Below are 19,605 nucleotides of genomic sequence, written 5' to 3'. Positions count from 1 at the left end.
CGGTACGATACTGCAGAAAAACCTGAGTGTCTCTGGATTAAGTTTAGAAGTGTGAGCAACAGGAGTGATGTAGTGGTGGGAGTCTGCTATAGACCACCGGACCAGGGGGATGAGGTGGATGAGGCTTTCTTCCGGCAGCTCACGGAAGCTACTAGATCGCATGCCCTGGTTCTCATGGGTGACTTTAATTTTCCTGATATCTGCTGGGAGAGCAGTACAGCAGTGCATAGACAATCCAGGAAGTTTTTGGAAAGCGTAGGGGACAATTTCCTGGTGCAAGTGCTAGAGGAGCCAACTGCGGGGGAGCTTTTCTTGACCTGCTGCTCACAAACCGGGAAGAATTAGTAGGGGAAGCAAAAGTGGATGGGAATCTGGAAGGCAGTGACCATGAGTTGGTTGAGTTCAGGATCCTGACACAGGGAAGAAAGGTAAGCAGCAGGATACGGACCCTGGACTTCAGGAAAGCAGACTTCGACTCCCTCAGGGAACAGATGGGTAGGATCCTCTGGGGGACTAACATGAAGGGGAAAGGAGTCCAGGAGAGCTGGCTGTTTTTCAAGGAATCCCTGTTGAGGTTACAGGGACAAACCATCCCGATGTGTCGAAAGAATAGTAAATATGGCAGGTGACCAGCTTGGCTTAACGGTGAAATCCTAGCGGATCTTAAGCATAAAAAAGAAGCTTACAAGAAGTGGAAGGTTGGACATATGACCAGGGAAGAGTATAAAAATATTGCTCGGGCATGTAGGAATGAAATTAGGAGGGCCAAATCGCACCTGGAGCTGCAGCTAGCGAGAGATGTTAAGAGTAACAAGAAGGGTTTCTTCAGGTATGTTGGCAACAAGAAGAAAGCCAAGGAAAGTGTGGGCCCCTTAATGAATGAGGGAGGCAACCTAGTGACGGAGGATGTGGAAAAAGCTAATGTACTCAATGCTTTGTTTTCCTCTGTCTTCACTAACAAGGTCAGCTCCCAGGCTGCTGTGCTGGGCATCACAACATGGGGAATAGATGGCCAGCCCTCTGTGGAGAAAGAGGTGGTTAGGGACTATTTAGAAAAACTGGACGTGCACAAGTCCATGGGGCCGGATGAGTTGCATCCGAGAGTGCTAAAGGAACTGGCGGCTGTGATTGCAGAGCCATTGGCCATTATCTTTGAAAACTTGTGGTGAACGGGGGAAGTCCCGGATGACTGGAAAAAGGCTAATGTAGTGCCAATCTTTAAAAAAGGGAAGGAGGAGGATCCTGGGAACTACAGGCCAGTAAGCCTCACTTCAGTCCCCAGAAAAATCATGGAGCAGGTCCTCAAAGAATCAATCCTGAAGCACTTACATGAGAGGAAAGTGATCAGGAACAGTCAGCATGGATTCACCAAGGGCAAGTCATGCCTGACTAATCTAATCGCCTTCTATGATGAGATTACTGGTTTTGTGGATGAAGGGAAAGCAGTGGATGTATTGTTTCTTGACTTTAGCAAAGCTTTTGACACGGTCTCCCACAGTATTCTTGTCAGCAAGTTAAGGAAGTATGGGCTGGATGAATGCACTATAAGGTGGGTAGAAAGTTGGCTAGATTGTCGGGCTCAACGGGTAGTGATCAATGGCTCCATGTCTAGTTGGCAGCCGGTGTCAAGTGGAGTGCCCCAGGGGTCGGTCCTGGGGCCGGTTTTGTTCAATATCTTCATAAATGATCTGGAGGATGGTGTGGATTGCACTCTCAGCAAATTTGCGGATGATACTAAACTGGAAGGAGTGGTAGATACGCTGGAGGGCAGGGATAGGATACAGAGGGACCTAGACAAATTGGAGGATTGGGCCAAAAGAAATCTGATGAGGTTCAATAAGGATAAGTGCAGGGTCCTGCACTTAGGACAGAAGAACCCAATGCACAGCTACAGACTAGGGACCGAATGGCTAGGCAGCAGTTCTGCGGAAAAGGACCTAGGGGTGACAGTGGACGAGAAGCTGGATATGAGTCAGCAGTGTGCCCTTGTTGCCAAGAAGGCCAATGGCATTTTGGGATGTAGAAGTAGGGGCATAGCGAGCAGATTGAGGGACGTGATCGTCCCCCTCTATTCGACATTGGTGAGGCCTCATCTGGAGTACTGTGTCCAGTTTTGGGCCCCACACTACAAGAAGGATGTGGAGAAATTGGAGAGAGTCCAGTGATGGGCAACAAAAATGATTAGGGGTCTGGAACATATGACTTATGAGGAGAGGCTGAGGGAACTGGGATTGTTTAGTCTGCAGAAGAGAAGAATGAGGGGGGATTTGATAGCTGCTTTCAACTACCTGAGAGGTGGTTCCAGAGAGGATGGTTCTAGACTATTCTCAGTGGTGGAAGAGGACAGGACAAGGAGTAATGTTCTCAAGTTGCAGTGGGGGAGGTTTAGGTTGGATATTAGGAAAAACTTTTTCACTAGGAGGGTGGTGAAACACTGGAATGCGATGCTTAAGGAGGTGGTGGAATCTCCTTCCTTAGAAGTTTTTAAGGTCAGGCTTGACAAAGCCCTGGCTGGGATGATTTAATTGGGTATGGGTCCTGCTTTTGAGCAGGGGGTTGGACTAGATGACCTCCTGAGGTCCCTTCCAACCCTGATATTCTATGATTCTATGACCAAGGTTTAAGAATCTGAAGTGTCGTCCAAAATCTGAGAGGGATGAGGTCTGGAGCATGCTTTTAGAAGTCTTAAAAGAGCAAGACTCTGATGCAGAAACTACAGAACCCAAACCACCAAAGAAGAAAATCAACCTTTTGCTGGTGGCATCTGACTCAGATGATGAAAATGAACATTCATCAGTCTGCACTGCTTTGGATCGTTACCAAGCAGAACCCATCATCAGCATGAAAGCATGTCCTCTGGAATGGTGGTTGAAGCATGAAGGGACATATGAATCTTTAGAAAAGGAATTCTCAAACGGTGGGTTGTGACCACTCAGGTGGTCGCGAGGTTATTACGTGGGAGGGTTGCAAGCTGTCAGCCTCCATCCCAAGCCCCACTTTGCCTCCAGCATTTATAATGGTGTTAAATATGTTTAAGAGTGTTTTTAATTTATAAGGGGGAGGGGGGTCGCACTCAGAGGCTTGCTATGTGAAAGGGGTCACCAATACAAAAGTTTGAGAACCACTGCTTTAGCACATCTGGCACGTAAATATCTTGCAACACCAGCTACAGCAGTGCCATGTGAATGCCTGTTCTCACTTTCAGGTGACATTGTAAACAAGAAGCAGGCAGCATTATCTCCTGAAAATTGTAACCAATCTTGTTTGTCTGAGTGACTGGCTGACCAAAAAGTAGGACTGAGTGGACTTGTAGGCTCTAAAGTTTTACATTGTTTTATTTTTTAATGCAGTTATTTGTCTGTACGTAATTCTACATTTGTAAGTTCAACTTTCATGATAAAGAGATTGCACTACAGTACTTCTATGAGATGAACTGAAATATACATTTTTTTTACAGTGCAAATATTTGTAATAAAAAATAAATATAAAGTGAGCACTGTACACTTTGTATTCTGTGTTGTAACTGAAATTAATATATTTGAAAAAGTAGTAAACATCCAAACGTATTTAAAATAAATAGTATTCTATTGTTAACAGCACGATTCATTTTTTTAATTGCTTGACAGCCCCAGTATATATACACACACACACTAACTATAACTCTGAATATTCTTGTTACATATATAACAATATTCAGCGTTATAGTTAGTGTGTGTGTGTGTGTGTGTGTGTGTGTGTGTGTGTATATATATATATATACACACACACACACACACACACACACTAGGGCTACACCCTCCATGCAATACATTAAATTATACATACACACAGTGGCAGAGTTAACGTTCCTTAAGAACTTTAGACTGCAAGATTCCCATTTTTTATATTTTCAACCATAATGTTGCATTCACATTGTATTTAATTTTAAGGAAACAAAGCTGACAACTTGAATGGTACAGAGAAGATAGATCAGGATCTTCTGTTGCCTCTTGTAACACAAGAACAAAGGGACATTCAATTAAATTGAAAGGTGGCAAAAGTCAAAACATATGAAAAGAAATATCTTTTTCACACAACTCCAACTGTGGAAGTGTCACCATAGGCAGTTGTTGAGGCCAAGAACTTAGCAAGATTCAAAGACTGGACATTTATACGGCTAACAAAAATGTTCACATTTTCAGTAAATGATAAAACAAACTGTGGAAGAGATTAAACCTTGTGTGTCAGGGTTTAAATCAATTTTTAACTGCCGGAGATTAGGAAGATAACTAAATTTTTGGGGAACAGGCAGCATGACTGGGCAGATCAAATGTGGGGGAAAACACCGGCCTAATGTAAGGTTTCTTGCATTTTCCTCTGAGGCATTTGGTGTTGGCCACTGTCAGAGACAAGATACTGGATCAGATGGATCATATAGTCAATCCAGTATGGTAATTCCTATTCTCCATGTTCCCAAGTACAGCAGGTACTATTGGTGCATCTGACTTTGCAATCCAGCCTATTCAAACAAAGGGATGAAAACCTTGAACTGGTCAACTCCTATAAATAATTATTTTTGTCTATCTTCATACAGCACAGCATTTTTACAAGAGCACAAAGTATGATAAAAGTACAGAGTCAGGAGACCTGGAGAGACCGCTTTCAATCCCAAAGTCCCAGTGAATACACATTCAAAAAAAATATAAAATTGAAGGTGAGGAGAGCTGGTCAAGGGACAGAGAGGGGTCCTGACAAGCAAGTGTGATGTCCATGTACATAAACATTTAGCCCATCATGGAGTTTGATATGCCTATTTATGAACAGATGTCAAAGTAATCACTAAATTAATATAGCTTAAAAGTTAAATAGCAATAGAACCTACTATTCAATGTCAAGTAAAAAAAAAAAGCTAACTTTGTCAATACACCATCAAAAGGATAACTTACAAGGATATCCTTTACACAAAACCTCAATGGGTGTAGACATTTTCTTTTCACTGATACGTTCATATTTCTGTCTTTTTGTTGCTGCCTTCAGTCCCTGCCATGGGAGGGAGCCCAGGTTAAAATACATCAGTACATAGCCCAAGGACTCCAAGTCGTCTCTGCGAGACTGCTCTACAAGAGTATAAAAGTGGAGTTGTTAGATTTGATGTTCTGATGTGAAGGTACAAAAATGTTTATGCCACAAACTGTCACTGAAAGCCTTACAAATACATAATATATGGCTAAAGGTCAGTAAGTCCATCTTAAATTTGCCAATAATTAGAAACAGTTATCCCTCTTGCAGTTATGCAAAAACTTGCTAATTCCTTGGAACCATTAGTTTCCTGCTTTTATTCCTACCTGCAGACATAAGCCTAAAGAAATCACACACATAAGCCCAAGTTAACCACCCCCACTATTGTTATTTCTTTTCTTTCTTCCTGAGATTCAGGGTTTCAACATCTTAAACTCTATTGGGAGGATGGCCAGAAATGAGATAGGGGTATTATGTCAGAAGGTGTTAAATGGTTCTTATCAATCAGTTATTTGATTTATAGACAATTGCAGAGGTGTCTGAATTTGTGGCTCTGCTAAATAGGAGGCAGGGACTCTGTGTGCCTCTCCTCCCCCCACATTTGCACCCTTTCAGTTTTCTAATTTCCCCCCCAAACATCAACAGGGTTCTGCATATTGTTGCCTAAAATATTTCCTGAAATTTTGGAATTTATTGGATGCAGCATTCAAAAGTTATTGCATGACAAATAGGCAGCATCAAGTTGAGTGTAAGCCTTGCAAGCTCAGCCAATAGTACATATCAATGCACCAGCTACAAAAGAATTATCTGCTTGCTAAAAGGATTTATCCAGACAGTATATTTCATTAACTGAATACTCAAAATGACAGATACATATTTTGCTAGACAGAAAGCAATCTTCCTCCAGCTCACCAATTCCAAGATGAGTGTTTATAGATGCATAACGGGCAGTTCCTGTTAAGTTTTTATTTTCACGATATGGAATGTGCTGGTGAGTTCGAGCATCCCGATACTTCTTTGCTAACCCAAAGTCTATTATGTAGACCAGATTGCCTTTCTTTCCCAGACCCATCAGGAAGTTATCAGGTTTTACATCTCGGTGGATGAAGTTCTTAGAGTGGATATATTCAATTCGACTAATCTAGATACAGAGAAGAAATTAATTCAAGAGACATTGTGCATGAATTTCTGTTACTAGAAACAGTCTTAAAAACAAATTTCTTTACCTGTTTTATCATTTAAAATATCAGATTATTAAAAGAAATGGATTTTACAAACAGCTTACTTTTCACTATATTGTTTTCATATCTTTCTCCAGTTCCCTCACCTTAGTAAATTTCACGTTTGTTTCTACTCAGCTTCACTTTCTGGCTCTTTTGCACTAGCACAATGTAACAATGTCTAGATAGTAAACAATTCAGAAGAATATTTAAATTCCAATAAAAACTGTTTTAATTTAAACATTCATCAAAATTATTGATTTAAAGTTTTGCATTTACAAAAATAAACCTAATTTTGAGTGTTACAACCTTTAAAAGAGATCACAAACCCCACCCACCTCTGAATTCCTGAAAAGGGATATAGCTGAGTAAACGCTCTTTGAAAACCTTAATATGACAAGTAGATTTCATCATCAAGAGCGTGAAAGCAATTTCCTACCATTTGGTCAGCAAGCAACAGGACTGTCTTCAGACTGAATTTCCTTGAACAAAAATTGAATAGATCTTCAAGGCTTGGTCCCAACAACTCCATCACCATTACATTATAGTCTCCTTCAGCTCCACACCATTTAATTGTGGGAATACCCACTAGAACAGAGAAAAATAGTTTATTCACAGTGCTTTTCATCTGAGTTTCTATAGGTCATGAACATGGATCTTCAAGACCCTTAAAACAGATTTAAAAAACACATTATTCTGTAAAATTTTAAATATTCCCAATGAAGGCTATTTTGTGTTTCCAGTGATGTATAATATTTTACACTATGTAAAGGATTTTTGAGAACATAAACATAAACCTAAGATTCTGCAGAAGGACTAACAAAATTTCTAACAGGAGATATCTAAACTTACATCCTCCTCTTTCAAAAAAAAGAGCTGACACACATATTGTGCTTAGCATGTAATCCCATACATTGGTGCTTTGTTGGATCAGGGCCTTAGACAACATTTCATATATTCATACAGTCCCTATAAGGGGGTAAATAGCTCCATTATACAGGTGGGGAGCCTGTGACAAGTAAGTGACAAAGGCAAAGTGACAGAGTGTGCTTGTCAGAACAAGCTTTAGAACTCAATTTCCTGGTTTCCAGAACCATGATCATGTCACAATAAAAACATTTATCTGGGCTTAGTGTTTGAAATGGATTGTATTTATTTATTTAAGGCAGTTAACAATAAAACTAAGTTAACTATATGTTTAGGCCCCAAACCTCTGTTGGGATCGGCTAGCATAATCCTCTGTGCCGGGGCAGCATTCCACTGAAGTCAATAAGACGTCAGTATTTTTACCTACCATAGGACGGCATGTGGTGGCTACTAAAATTCATGTCCTACTCTGCTACTCCTCGTCTTAGGAGGTCAAAATTATTTAAGAAGTGAGGGAATTCTCCCAGTCTAGTTCTAAGAAGCTAAAAACACAGAAGTGAGAATACTAGCAGTTGGCATCTTTAGTTATTTTTTTTTTCTGTTTATATAAATTTGTGTTCTGTCTGAAGGTAATTTTTGGAGGTAAAAACTTGACATTTTATAAAAATTCAAAATATTTAAGATGGAAGAACATCAGAAAAATTTAAAAGCTGAGAACCATCTCTTTTAAACTTTTAAAAAACTGAACATAGAAAAGGATCTAAATTTTAACATTTTTCTGAGTTGTGTTGACTAGATTAGTGAATGGTAGTGTTGGGGGCAAATCCTCAAACACAGAAAAACTGAAGGAAACCTCCCTCATCTCCAAAAGGGAACCTGAACACTAACGTATCTGATATCTATGAACACAGACAAAAATACTCTTATTAGCAGAAACTTAAGTTTACCTCCTCCCTGCATCATTTTGTAGATTTTACTCTCTATGTGGAGCTGAGGATGCTTGGTTTTCACACATTCCAATTTGATGGCAACCTCTTCACCGGCAGCAATGTCTGTTCCTAAAAACAGAAAAGGACAATCAATATAGAAAAGCAAGATATTTCTTTCCAAATGTGTTTCCTGTATGGAAATTGATAATTTCAATTAAACAAGACACTGACAGACTGTTCTATAATGATCATATGACAGACTGACAATATCCTGAGTGAATCTTATGGAATTAAAATAAACTTTACTGAATAAAGTTAAACCGTATTGAGTTAGGGTTAACATTTTTGGAGTACATTGTATTAAAAATGCTATTGTATATGTGTTATTGTGGCACTGTATGTACCTTCTCTAATAGGGAGGGGGATGCTAATCTAGTTCCTCCATTATTTGTCCTTTGAAGCAATACCATGGAGAGGTACCCATATCCTAGTTCAAACTGGATTCTCTATTAACCAAGAGACAACTAAAGGGTTTTTGGATAAATAGGCTCGTTATAAACTGGCCCATGGCAGAGGACCCCAATCCTTAGGGTAGGGTTGGAAGGACTTGGCCTACTGAGGCCTCATGAGACTGGGTGCTTATTCTGAGCTGAAGCTGTGATGAACTGGTAACCACAAAGAATCCTATGGGGTTGGGAGGCAGAGGTTGTTGAAGGACTGCTCCTGCCAGAATCTAAATTAGGGTGAACCTTGGTAAGCTTATTAACGTTCATATAGGTTTTTTTTATTGTTTTCTCTGTAATGCTTTTTAACTTAAGAATAATGTGGGCTTGAATAGGAAGTGCTGTGTGGTACCTCATAACTTTAGCAATTGCACCTGTTAACTGTTTCTGAAGAGAAAGCAAGCAGATGTTCTTGGGAAACCTGTCTGTGCTGGGAACAACAGTGAAGGCAGGAACTTCCCATTCTTGGTTCTGGTATTACTACAGCTTCTACCCCAATATTAGAAGTGTCAGTGTATAACTGAAATGTTTTATCAAAATTATGTTGGATCAAAACAGGCCTTTTCTTTGTAAGGTTCATTATGGAAGTAACAACATCACTGAATCCCTTTACAAACCCAAGGTAAAACTTGGTTAGACCAATAGTAGATTGGATCTGCTCTTGCAGCATAATTCCTGTATGTTTCATATTACCTTGCCATGAGCCAATGAAAATAGCTAATTTACTCATACAAGCTCTGGCAAATGTTTGGAGCCCAATTAACATCAAGTCAATGTAGATATTAATGTTCTCCATAGCATAGGAATCTTGGCATTTAGCCAGGAAAGCAATATGGTAATGTGCCTCAGTTTCCCTTTTTATACAGCACATTAGATCTGAAATGTCTTTTCTGCTGAGGTAAGTTCCAAGACTGGTTATAGGCACTAGCTTTGAAATATCAGTATCACAAGGCCTTTTAACATAAAGTGTGTTCTTATGTATCACTCTTAATGTGTTCAAGGGTTTTTCCAAAAGATTAGGCACATCATATATTTTTACAGTTCTTGGTATCAGCCACACATTAGTTACAAGAGTTAACATTAGCATTAATATTAACATCAAATCTATTATAAGCATATATTTACAAACATTTTTGTTATGCCATGCCTTTGGCTCAATACCATTGGGGTTTTGGCATTTTAGGGTTAACCTGTGGCTTCCATTTGCAAGACTAAGTTTTTTCCTTCCTCCCTGTTCCAGAGGGTCAAAATCTGAGCTCTCTTGTGTAACAGAATCCATTGGCTGGCTGGGTATGTCCTCTTTGCTAACAGCTACAGGTAAGTCTTTCTCCCCTCAGTCAGCCAGGTAATTTACAACAACGGACACTAGCTTGTTTACTCATTTTCAGATTCTTAACCTTTACCAATTCCAAGGCTGGACTCAGTCTTAAAGAGATACCATTCATTTTCACTAGCACGTTGGAAGGACAAAAGAACCTTGAGTCTATTACCAACCTCTGCTTTCACATGGAATCAGATGTTGAGTCCACTTTGGCCTGGGCTACACTGCGGGGGAGTTTGAACTAAGATACGCAACTTCAGCTACGCGAATAGCATAGCTGAAGTCAAAGTATCTTAGTTCGACTTACCTGGCCATCCTTACGGCGGCAAGTCAACTGCAACGCCTCCCCCATCAACTCTGCTTACTCCTCCTGCTGAGGTGGAGTACAGGCGTCGATTCGGGGATCAATTTATCGCGTCTAGATGTGACACGATAGATCAATCACTACCCGCATATCCGGCGGGTAGTGTAGACGTACCCTAAGAGACTACAAGACATATCCAAAGTATCTCGAGATGAGAGTTTACCTGCCATCCACTGTATTTGAGAGATTAACAGCACTACTGTCCTGCTCTGTAGATTCAGCTACCCAGCCCTCCCTCTGAACCTGAGACAGAAACTGTTCATTTATAGAATCAACATGGAGACATTCCTGTCCCAACAACATTATCCTCCCAACAAGTTGGTTATCATAGGGCTGGTCGAATTCCCTTACAATCTTCATTCCATTTAAAACATTCTCAAAGCTATCCACACTGTTAGTGGGTAACACAGTTAAACCAACTTCATGCTCTCCTTGTGCCCTGGTCATGATATCAACCTGATTAAACAGAGTTGTCATATCTTTACTCAGCAACACACTAGGAACAGGCAAAATAGAAGCACCAGAATTGCCTGGTCCCTGGACTTTGTTATGACTATAACTGGATATGACCTAGTTACAATGTCATTCTCCCTAGGAACAAACTTAGGAACATTTCCTTCCTGAGCTTCAGTTGAATCCAGAACCAACTCTGGTACAACTGATAAATTTTCAACCACCATAGGTTGACAGGCTTCAGACAAAGAGCTAGAGAGAGACACTTTTGCAGCAGGCACACTGCTATTCTTAACAGACAAAGAATTGGAGAGATCCTTTCCTTGTCCCAGCACCCATGGCTGATTTCACACACATACGTAGAAAGTGAGACAGCTTCCTTAACAGGCAAGTTGCCACTCCCAACAGATAAACTGCTCTTCTCCACAGATAGTGTCTCATTATACTGAGCTACTTTAAGCAAATCACTTTTACCTTGTTCAGGCTCACTTTCACAACCTTTACTAGCCAACAATCCATCACCCACAAACAATCTACCCTTTTCTTCCTCAACTAGGGCTTCAAACTGACCATCAACTTTAATCTGCTCTAGAGAAATATTTTCCTGACCAGTGAGTTCTCTCTGTGCTTTATCTAATCCAGATTCTCTACTGAGATATTAGACAGACATTCAGAAACTTCATTCACAGACAAACAGTTATTTTCCACCTTAGCCAGGTTAGAGTCACCCTCTCCCTGGTCACAGCATAATGGATTAAACACAGACAACTTCTTAGTCTCAAACAACATACCAACATTGTTATAAACTGGACTTTCAAGAGGATACAATTTCTGCTGTTCTTCCATTGCTTTTTTCGATTTGGAGCTTAAGTTTGTCCACTTCTGTTTCAGCTTGCAGCACTTCCATTTGCCTTCTGTAAGCTTCTTTGGCTCTCTCTCCAGCTTGCTTGGCTCTCCCTCCAGCTTCTTTTTCGAGCTGGGCCAAGGCTTGCTTCTCTTGCATTCAAAGTTCTGCCAGTCTTTGTTCATGTTCAAGACACAGGCTCTCTCTCAGGGCTTGTAGTTTGATTTCTTCTGCTGATGCCTTCTGGCTCATGGTCACTGATCTTTAACCTTTAAAATTCTCAATATCAAATTTCAAATTTTGAATAGCGTGGGGATCTGATCCAAAGCTTAACTGACCTGGTTCTGTGGATCCTGCCGACTATGCCACTGTAACCTCGCCTTTGTGGGTCACAACTGAGAATACCAAATTCAGGACAAACTGCTGAGAAATAAGGCGGACACACCCCAAAACTGGAGGTTATTCTCCCATGAGATATACCAAACCAGCAACAAAAGTACACTTCTGTTTCACCACACTGGCTAACAAGAAGTCATAAAAGCAGTTTCCTTAGGCATTCCAGTCCTTGTATCGGCACAAAAACCACTAGACTTAGGGATGAGCTGTTCTTTAAAACCAGTCTCCTCAAATAAAAGGTTCTTCTGATCACCAAGGACCAGCCACACACCCAGGTCAATATACAACTCAGATCTTACCCCAAAAATCACACTGTTCCTGATCCTTTAGTACCTAAATTCTAAAGGTTTATTCATAAAAATAAAGAAAGGTGACAGTTAAAATCGGTTAAAGGAGTCAAATACATAGAATAAATGCAAAGTTCTTGGTTAAGGCTTGTAGCAGTAATGGAATAAACTGCTGGCTTGATAAGTCTGTGGTTGCTTCCAAATCATTGGAAGGACCTCAGTCCCTTGGTTAGAATGCTCCCTTTAGTATAAGTCCATAGTCCAGAGGTTTGAGAAGGAAAGAGGCAAAATGGAGGTGTTTCCACGGCCTTGTATAGCTTTTGCCATGTGGAGGGAAACTCATTGTTTCAAACAAAGCCCTCAGCAAAGCTAATGGAAAATCACAGGTGACAAAATAGTGTTTGGAGTCACATGGGTGAGTCACAGATCCATGCATGACTCCACTAAGGCCCTGTCTACACTGGCAAGTTTCTGCGCAGTAAAGCAGCTTTCTGCGCTGTAACTCCCAAGGTGTACACACTGCCAAGCCACTTAGTGCGCAGAAACCGTGCAGTTCCAGCGTTGTAAAAAAACCACCCCAACGAGAGGCATACAGCTTTCTGCACTAGGCCTACAGCGCTCGATGCCAGTGTAGACACCGGGGTTGATTACAGCACTGCAACTGGCCTCCAGGAGGTGTTCCACAATGCCTGTTCTCGCCTCTGGTCATCAGTTTGAACTCTACTACCCTGCCCTCAGGTGACCAACCATCATCCCCACCCCATAAATTCTTCTGGAATTTTGTAGGTCCCCTTCCTGTTTGCTCGGTGGTGCATGCAGTGGTCTCAGCACATCTTTTCAGATGGCTATGCCTGCTCCATGCACCAGGCGATCCCCCACATGGAGCAATGCCGAGCTGCTAGACCTCATCAGCATTTGGGGAAAGGAGGCTGTCCAGTCCCAGCTGTGCTCCAGCTGTAGGAATGATGATACCTATGGACAGATTTCACGATGCATGACAGAAAGGGGCCATGACCAGGACACACTGCCGTGCACGGTCAAAGTGAAGGAGCTGCAGAACACCTACCACAAGGCATGGGAGGCAAACGCTGCTGCGTCCATGAGCTGCCGGTTCTATAAAGAGCTGGACGCAGTACTCGGCGGCGACCCCACCTCCACTTCCGAAGACCACTGTGGATACTTCAGTGGCTTGCATGCCAGTCGAGAGCGGACCGAGCCAGGAGGAGGAAATCTTGGACGAGGATGTGGAGGGTGACCCAGAGGCAGAGCATGACTCCGAGGTCAGATGCATGCATCCAGGAGCTCTTTTTTACCCCAGAGGAGGCTAGACAGTCACAGGTGTTGGATGCTGGCGAAGTGCAACAGGAGAGGAGGCCCCTGGTAAGTGGATTTGATTTTGGGAATTGCTGAAGCAAGTTGTTGGGGGCAGGTGGTTTGCAGAAAGCAGGCTTGTCTCCCACCGCATGCCTAGTCTGAGCAGCGGAACAGGCTGCTGATTGACTCCCTCACTTCACGTGAATCTGCCTCAGAGATCTCCAGGAAACTCTCATGGAGATACTGAGCAATCCGCTGCTGACCCTCAGCAGCAAGATATCTTCCATAATGATCACATCCTGTGGTAAGTGTGGGGATAGGAATGATTATCAGGCCCCCCCCTACTGTGCTGGCTCCCCCAAGAGCCAAGTGCCCAGTGTACACAAGGGTCCGGGAAGTGTGATTTACCTTACGGCTGCGGCTACTCATCATTTTGGGGGTCTTGTGGCTCATATGTGCTTGCCTGGGGTCAGCCAGTTAGTGACAGGTGTGAGAGTACGGGCTGTGTTTTAAATCACTGAATCAGTGCTGTGTGTGTTGCAAACAATACTGCTTCTGTAAAACGTTGTGTTTAAACTTCACAGAGATGAGCTTGGGAGCCCTGCCTCCCTCTTTCGTTACCGGCAGCTGAACGGCTGCGCATAATTAGAAAGCGGCCACGAAGAACTAAGGAGGACTTTTTGCGTGATCACTGAATCATAGAATATCAGGGTTGGAAGGGACAGGAGGTCATCTAGTCCAACCCCCTGTTCAAAGCAGGACCGATCCCCGACTAAATCATCCCAGCCAGGGCTTTGTCAAGCCTGACCTTAAAAACTTCTAGGGAAGGAGATTCCACCACCTCATAACATAACATAAACCTCCCCCACTGCAACTTGAGACCATTACTCCTTGTTCTGTCATCTGATACCACTGAGAACAGTCTAGATCTATCAACTTTGGAACCCCTTTCAGGTAGTTGAAAGCAGCTATCAAATCCCCCCTCATTCTTCTCTTCTGCAAACTAAATAATCCCAGTTCCCACAGCCTCTCCTCATAAGTCATGTGTTCCAGTCATTTTTGTTGTCCTCCGCTGGACTCTTTCCAATTTTTCCACATCCTTCTTGTAGTATGGGGCCCAAAACTGGACACAGTACTCCAGATGAGGCCTCACCAATGCCAAATAGAGGGGAATGATCATGTCCCTCAAACTGCTGGCAATGCTCCTACTTATACAGCCCAAATTGCTGTTAGCCTGAACACACTATAGACTCATATCCAGCTTCTCATCCACCGCCCCTGTCCTTTTCTGCAGAACTGCTGCCTAGCCACTCTGTCCCTAGTCTGTAGCAGTGCATCGGATTCTTCCTTCCTAAATGCAGGACTCTGCACTTGTCCTTATTGAACCTCATCAGATTTCTTTTGGCCCAATACTCTAATTTGTCTAGGTCCCTCTGTATCCTATCCCTACCCTCCAGCGTATCTACCACTCCTCCCACTTTAGTATCATCTGCAAACTTGCTGAGGGTGCAATCCACGCCATCCTCCAGATCATTACCGGCTGCCAATTAGACATGGAGCCATTGATCACTACCCGTTGAGCCCGACAATCTAGCCAGCTTTCTATCCACCTTATAGTCCATTCATCCAGCTCATACTACTTTAACTTGCTGGCAAGAATATTGTGGGAGACTAAATCAAAAGCTTTGCTAAAGTCAAGGAATAACATGCTCACTGCTTTCCCCTCATCCACAGAGCCAGTTATCTCATTGTAGAAAGCAATTAGGTTAGTCAGGCATGACTTGCCCTTGGTGAATCCATGCTGACTGTTCCTGATCACTTTCCTCTCCTCAAAGTGCTTCAAAATGGATTCTTTGAGAACCTGCTCCATGATTTTTCAAGGGACTGAGGTGAGGCTGACTAGCCTGTAGTTCCCAGGATCCTCCTCCTTCCCTTTTTTAAAGATGGGCACTACATTAGCCTTTTTCCAGTCATCTGGGACCTCGCCCGATCGTCATGAGTTTTCAAAGATAATAGCCAATGGCTCCGCAATCACATCCGCCCACTCCTTTAGCACCCTTGCATCCGGCCCCATGGACTTGTGCTCATCCAGCTTTTCTAAATAGTCCTGAACCACTTCTTTCTCCACATTGTCTGCACCAATGACAATCACCTCTTAGCATTACAAGCATTGCACTCACGACCACAGCAACAAATATTAGTGGCTTTCAGCTTCAAATTGCTGCCTCAAGGCATCCCTAATCCTTATGGCCCTGCGCTGCGCCCCTCTAATAGCCCTGGTATCTAGCTGTTCAAACTCAGCCTCCAGGCTCTGAGTCTCTGCAGTTGAGCCCTGAGTGAAGCTTTCATCCTTCCCTTCACAATTATGGAGCGTACAGCACACGGCTATAAGCATAGGAATATTGTCATTGGCCAGGTCCAGCTTCCCATAGAGACAGCGCCAGCAGGCCTTTAAATGGCCAAAAGTACACTCAACAATCATTCTGCACTTGTTCAGCCTGTTGTTGAACTGCTCCTTGCTGCTGTCAAGTTGCCCCCTGTATGGCTTCATAAGCCACGGCATTAAGGGGTAGGCAGGGTCTCCCAGGATCACAATGGGCATTTCAACTTCCCCTACGGTGATCTTCTGGTCTACAAAGAAAGTCCCTAAAAGATGCTTGCGTCATGCACCTTTCTGGACCAGCCTGCGTTAATGTCTGTGAAAAGCCCACGGTGATCCACAAGTGCCTGGAGAACCACTGAGAAATACCCCTTGCGATTAATGTACTCAGTGGCTAGGTGGTCTGGTGCCAGAATTGGAATATGCATGCTATCTATCACCCCTCCACAGTTAGGAAAGCCCATTTGTGCAAAGCCATCCACAATGTCATGGTCTTTTGGAGCAGGATGCAATTAATGGCCCTGCACACTTCCTTCAACATGAGTCCAACAGTCGACCTTCCCACTCCGAACTGGTTAGCGACCGATCGGTAGCATCTGGAGTAACGAGCTTCCACAGTGCAATCGCCATGTGCTTATCCAATGGCACGGTAGCTCTCATTCTCCTGTCCTTGCGCCGCAGGCCGGGGGCAAGCTCATCATACAGTCCCATGAATGCAGCATTCCTCATCCAAAAGTTCTGCAGCCACTGCTCGTCATCCCAGACATGCATCACAATGTGATCTCACCAGGCAGTCCTTATTTCCCAAGCCCAAAAGCAGTGTTCCACTGTGGTCAGCACCTATGTGAAAGCCACAAGCATTCTCATGTCGTAGCTAGTACGCGTGGCGAGATCAATGTCGCTCGCACTCCTCTTGCCTCTGTAGTTTAAGGAATAACTCCACTGCCAATCGTGATGTGTTGGTCAGAATGAGCAGCATACTGGTCAACAGTTCGGGATCCATTCCTGCAATTCCTGAAGAGGTTGGGCGCGCAGTACACAAACCACTGAAAGATGGCGCTAACTGTGGATGGAAGCACAGGGATTGCTGGGATGCAAAGCAATGCATCACGGGGCATTGGGACAGGACCCAGGATGCCCCGCGACCCCCTCCATCTTCCCACAACTCTTAGCAGCAGAAGAGGAAGAAATGCTCTATGGGATAGCTCCCCAGAATGCAATGCTCCAAATACCACTGCAAGTGCTGCAAGTGTGAACACACTATTGCGCAGGCAACTGACAGTGTGAACACACAACAGTGGTTCCCTTCAGCGCTCTCTGAGCGGCACTGCAACTCTGCCAGTATAGACATGCCCTGAGACATAGTGGGAAGCCATTACCTATAGCCCAGACAGAACATTCACAGGACAATCCATTCAGTGTAGATAAGCGTCTTCCATTGTGAGTTAAGTGTCCTTTTGATGAGCCACTTAATTTGAATGGTCCCTTCAAGATGTGCAAGCTATTTACCTTGTGGGCGTTACCTCAGGAGCAAACATTTGAAATCCAGGTATAGAGCCAATACTCATAACTTCAAATACAAAAATGATACATGCATACAAATAACATAATTATATTCAGCGAGTCATAACCTGTCCAGAGACACCTTACTTGACAACCTTTGTACAAGATTTGTTGCAAATATATAACAGTGGTTGCAACAATGATCTATATGGTCATATTTTAAGCAGATAATGTCACACTGTGCAACCCAGAAAATACTCTGGTCAGAAAGGAGAGGGATGTGGCTCTCCTCCCAAGATAGGCAACAGCTGGGGAGCTGGAAGCATGAGTATCAATAATGGTGCACTTTTGCCCTGAACTGTGACAGATCAATTAACTTTATTTTTTTAAATTTAGCTCTCTAATATTCTCTACTTATATTTTTGATTAAGAACTCAAGATTGTCATGGCAGGAAAATATGGAAAAGTAAGTATCACTAATTGTATCTTTAAGCGCCAAAATATTTCCCATTTACCATTAAATTTAGATAGTTGAAAGATACTGAAACCTACATAACACTGGTTTAAAGCCAATATGCATTAGATATTGAAGGCTACGAAGTCAAAGGTTGCTGTGCTACATTAAAGTCTACAAGTGGGTGTAAGTCTTCTTTAGAGTGTAAACTGCATGTTTCAAAAGTCCCATTATTTGTGGTCTATACATCATTCATTAATGTTTTAGGTATATACAGATTTATACCTCATGCTGCTACTGTACATGACAATACAGGTTAAAATGAAAACTTATCTGATTATGAACCATCTTCTCTGTTCCTCCTTTGGGTTAAGATATATTTCTATGAACCATTCTAGAATTAAGAATAAATATCACCATCTAATTTGTAGCCAACTCTCTAGAAGATGGACCTGAACTGTGTTCTGAACAGGTAAAAAGCTTATCTTGATTTCTGGTGATAGAGTTCCACAGGTCAAAGTCCTTCCTTTCCTTACTGGGATTGAAAGTTATACCTCAAGTTCTGTAATCTACAATGGCTTTGTTTCACTGATGGAAATAAAGGCAGTTTCTAGACAAGTTAGAACTTAGAGGTGAACCATCAGGATCTGCAAAAGCAGATCAGCAATTTGATGGAAAGCCAGTACAGGGCACCGAACAATGGAGTGGTATGCTCGTAATCTGTCCCAATCAAAGAAAAATTGAAATTAGTATGTTGGATCAGCTGAAGTTATCTTGAGGCCCCCACAGTCAACACTAGTGCCGAATCAGTTTAAAAAAAAAAAAAAAAAAAAAGCACTGACCAGCATGGCTAAGTCCCTATATGAATGGAAAGTCCTTCCTGATGACTGGATACTGAGGCTATATGTACACTAAAGCAGCTGCACCGCTGTACTGCTTCTGGTGAAGATGCTCTAAGCTGATGGAAGAGAGCTCTCCCTTTGTCTTAACTCCTGCCTCCGCGAGAGGCAGTAGCTATGTCGGTAGGAGAAGCTCCCCTGCTGACATAGCACTGTTCACACCAGTGCTTAGGTTGGTGTAACTTACATTGCTCAAGGGTGTGAATGTAAGTTATACTGAAGTAAGTTGTAGTGTAGACATAGCCTGAAAAATACATTTTAGCCAACTAGATGTCTAGGTGCAACAATGAGTAAAGCAGGACGAAAACCACAGCTGAAAGGTAGATAACTACTAACGGCAAAGAATATGTCTATACTGCAACGTCAGCCCAGGGTTTGAACTCAGGCTCAACCCTAATCCCCCTTCCATCTACACACTAACACTACACATCTACACACTAACCTAGGGTTTTGTCCCAGGATCCCCACAGGGATGAAGGGTCCGAGCCCGAGTCAAACGGGGACCAGGATTCAAGCCTTATTACTTTGCAGTGTAGCCACAGGCCCATTGGACTCATGCTTGGAGTCCACCAAAAGTATTCTACAATCCCACGGGCTGGTTTTCTTTGCCCCATGGACAGTCAAGTGTTCCCACGCTGCACCATGAACAGTGGGCAAGAGCAGCCACATTTTGGGAGGGGACTAGAAAGTCTGGAATATGAGTGGTTGGACTTGGGACCGCATAATGCAGTGTAGACACTGGAGCCCAAGTCAGGGACCCAGAGTTCAACAATTGCTAACCTGGGGTTACAAATTAGTGTAAACATTCAAGCCCTAAATTAACAAGCCTAGGGTCTGCTAACTAGAGTTCTACTAACCCTGGGCTTACACTAC

General features: G+C 42.9%; 1 protein-coding gene across 3 annotated transcripts in view; it reads right to left on the bottom strand.

Moving 5' to 3' along the window:
• CSNK1D (casein kinase 1 delta) overlaps positions 1-19,605 on the bottom strand; it is a 69,199-nt gene that overhangs the window by 32,755 nt on the left and 16,839 nt on the right. For all 3 annotated transcript variants that reach the window (XM_084648170.1, XM_084648169.1, XM_084648171.1), the window contains exons 2-5: positions 8,033-8,143; positions 6,658-6,806; positions 5,911-6,139; positions 4,926-5,096 (exon numbers count right to left, since the gene is read on the bottom strand). In XM_084648170.1, coding sequence (XP_084504296.1) covers positions 4,926-5,096; positions 5,911-6,139; positions 6,658-6,806; positions 8,033-8,143 — 660 coding nt within the window. The remainder of the gene's footprint in view (positions 1-4,925; positions 5,097-5,910; positions 6,140-6,657; positions 6,807-8,032; positions 8,144-19,605) is intronic.

The sequence above is a fragment of the Lepidochelys olivacea genome (assembly GCF_965140295.1).
Source record: "Lepidochelys olivacea isolate rLepOli2 genome assembly, chromosome: 14".
Classification (NCBI taxonomy): domain Eukaryota; kingdom Metazoa; phylum Chordata; order Testudines; family Cheloniidae; genus Lepidochelys; species Lepidochelys olivacea.
Note: the sequence above shows the minus strand (reverse complement) of the source record. Positions and strands in the feature narration are given on the sequence as shown.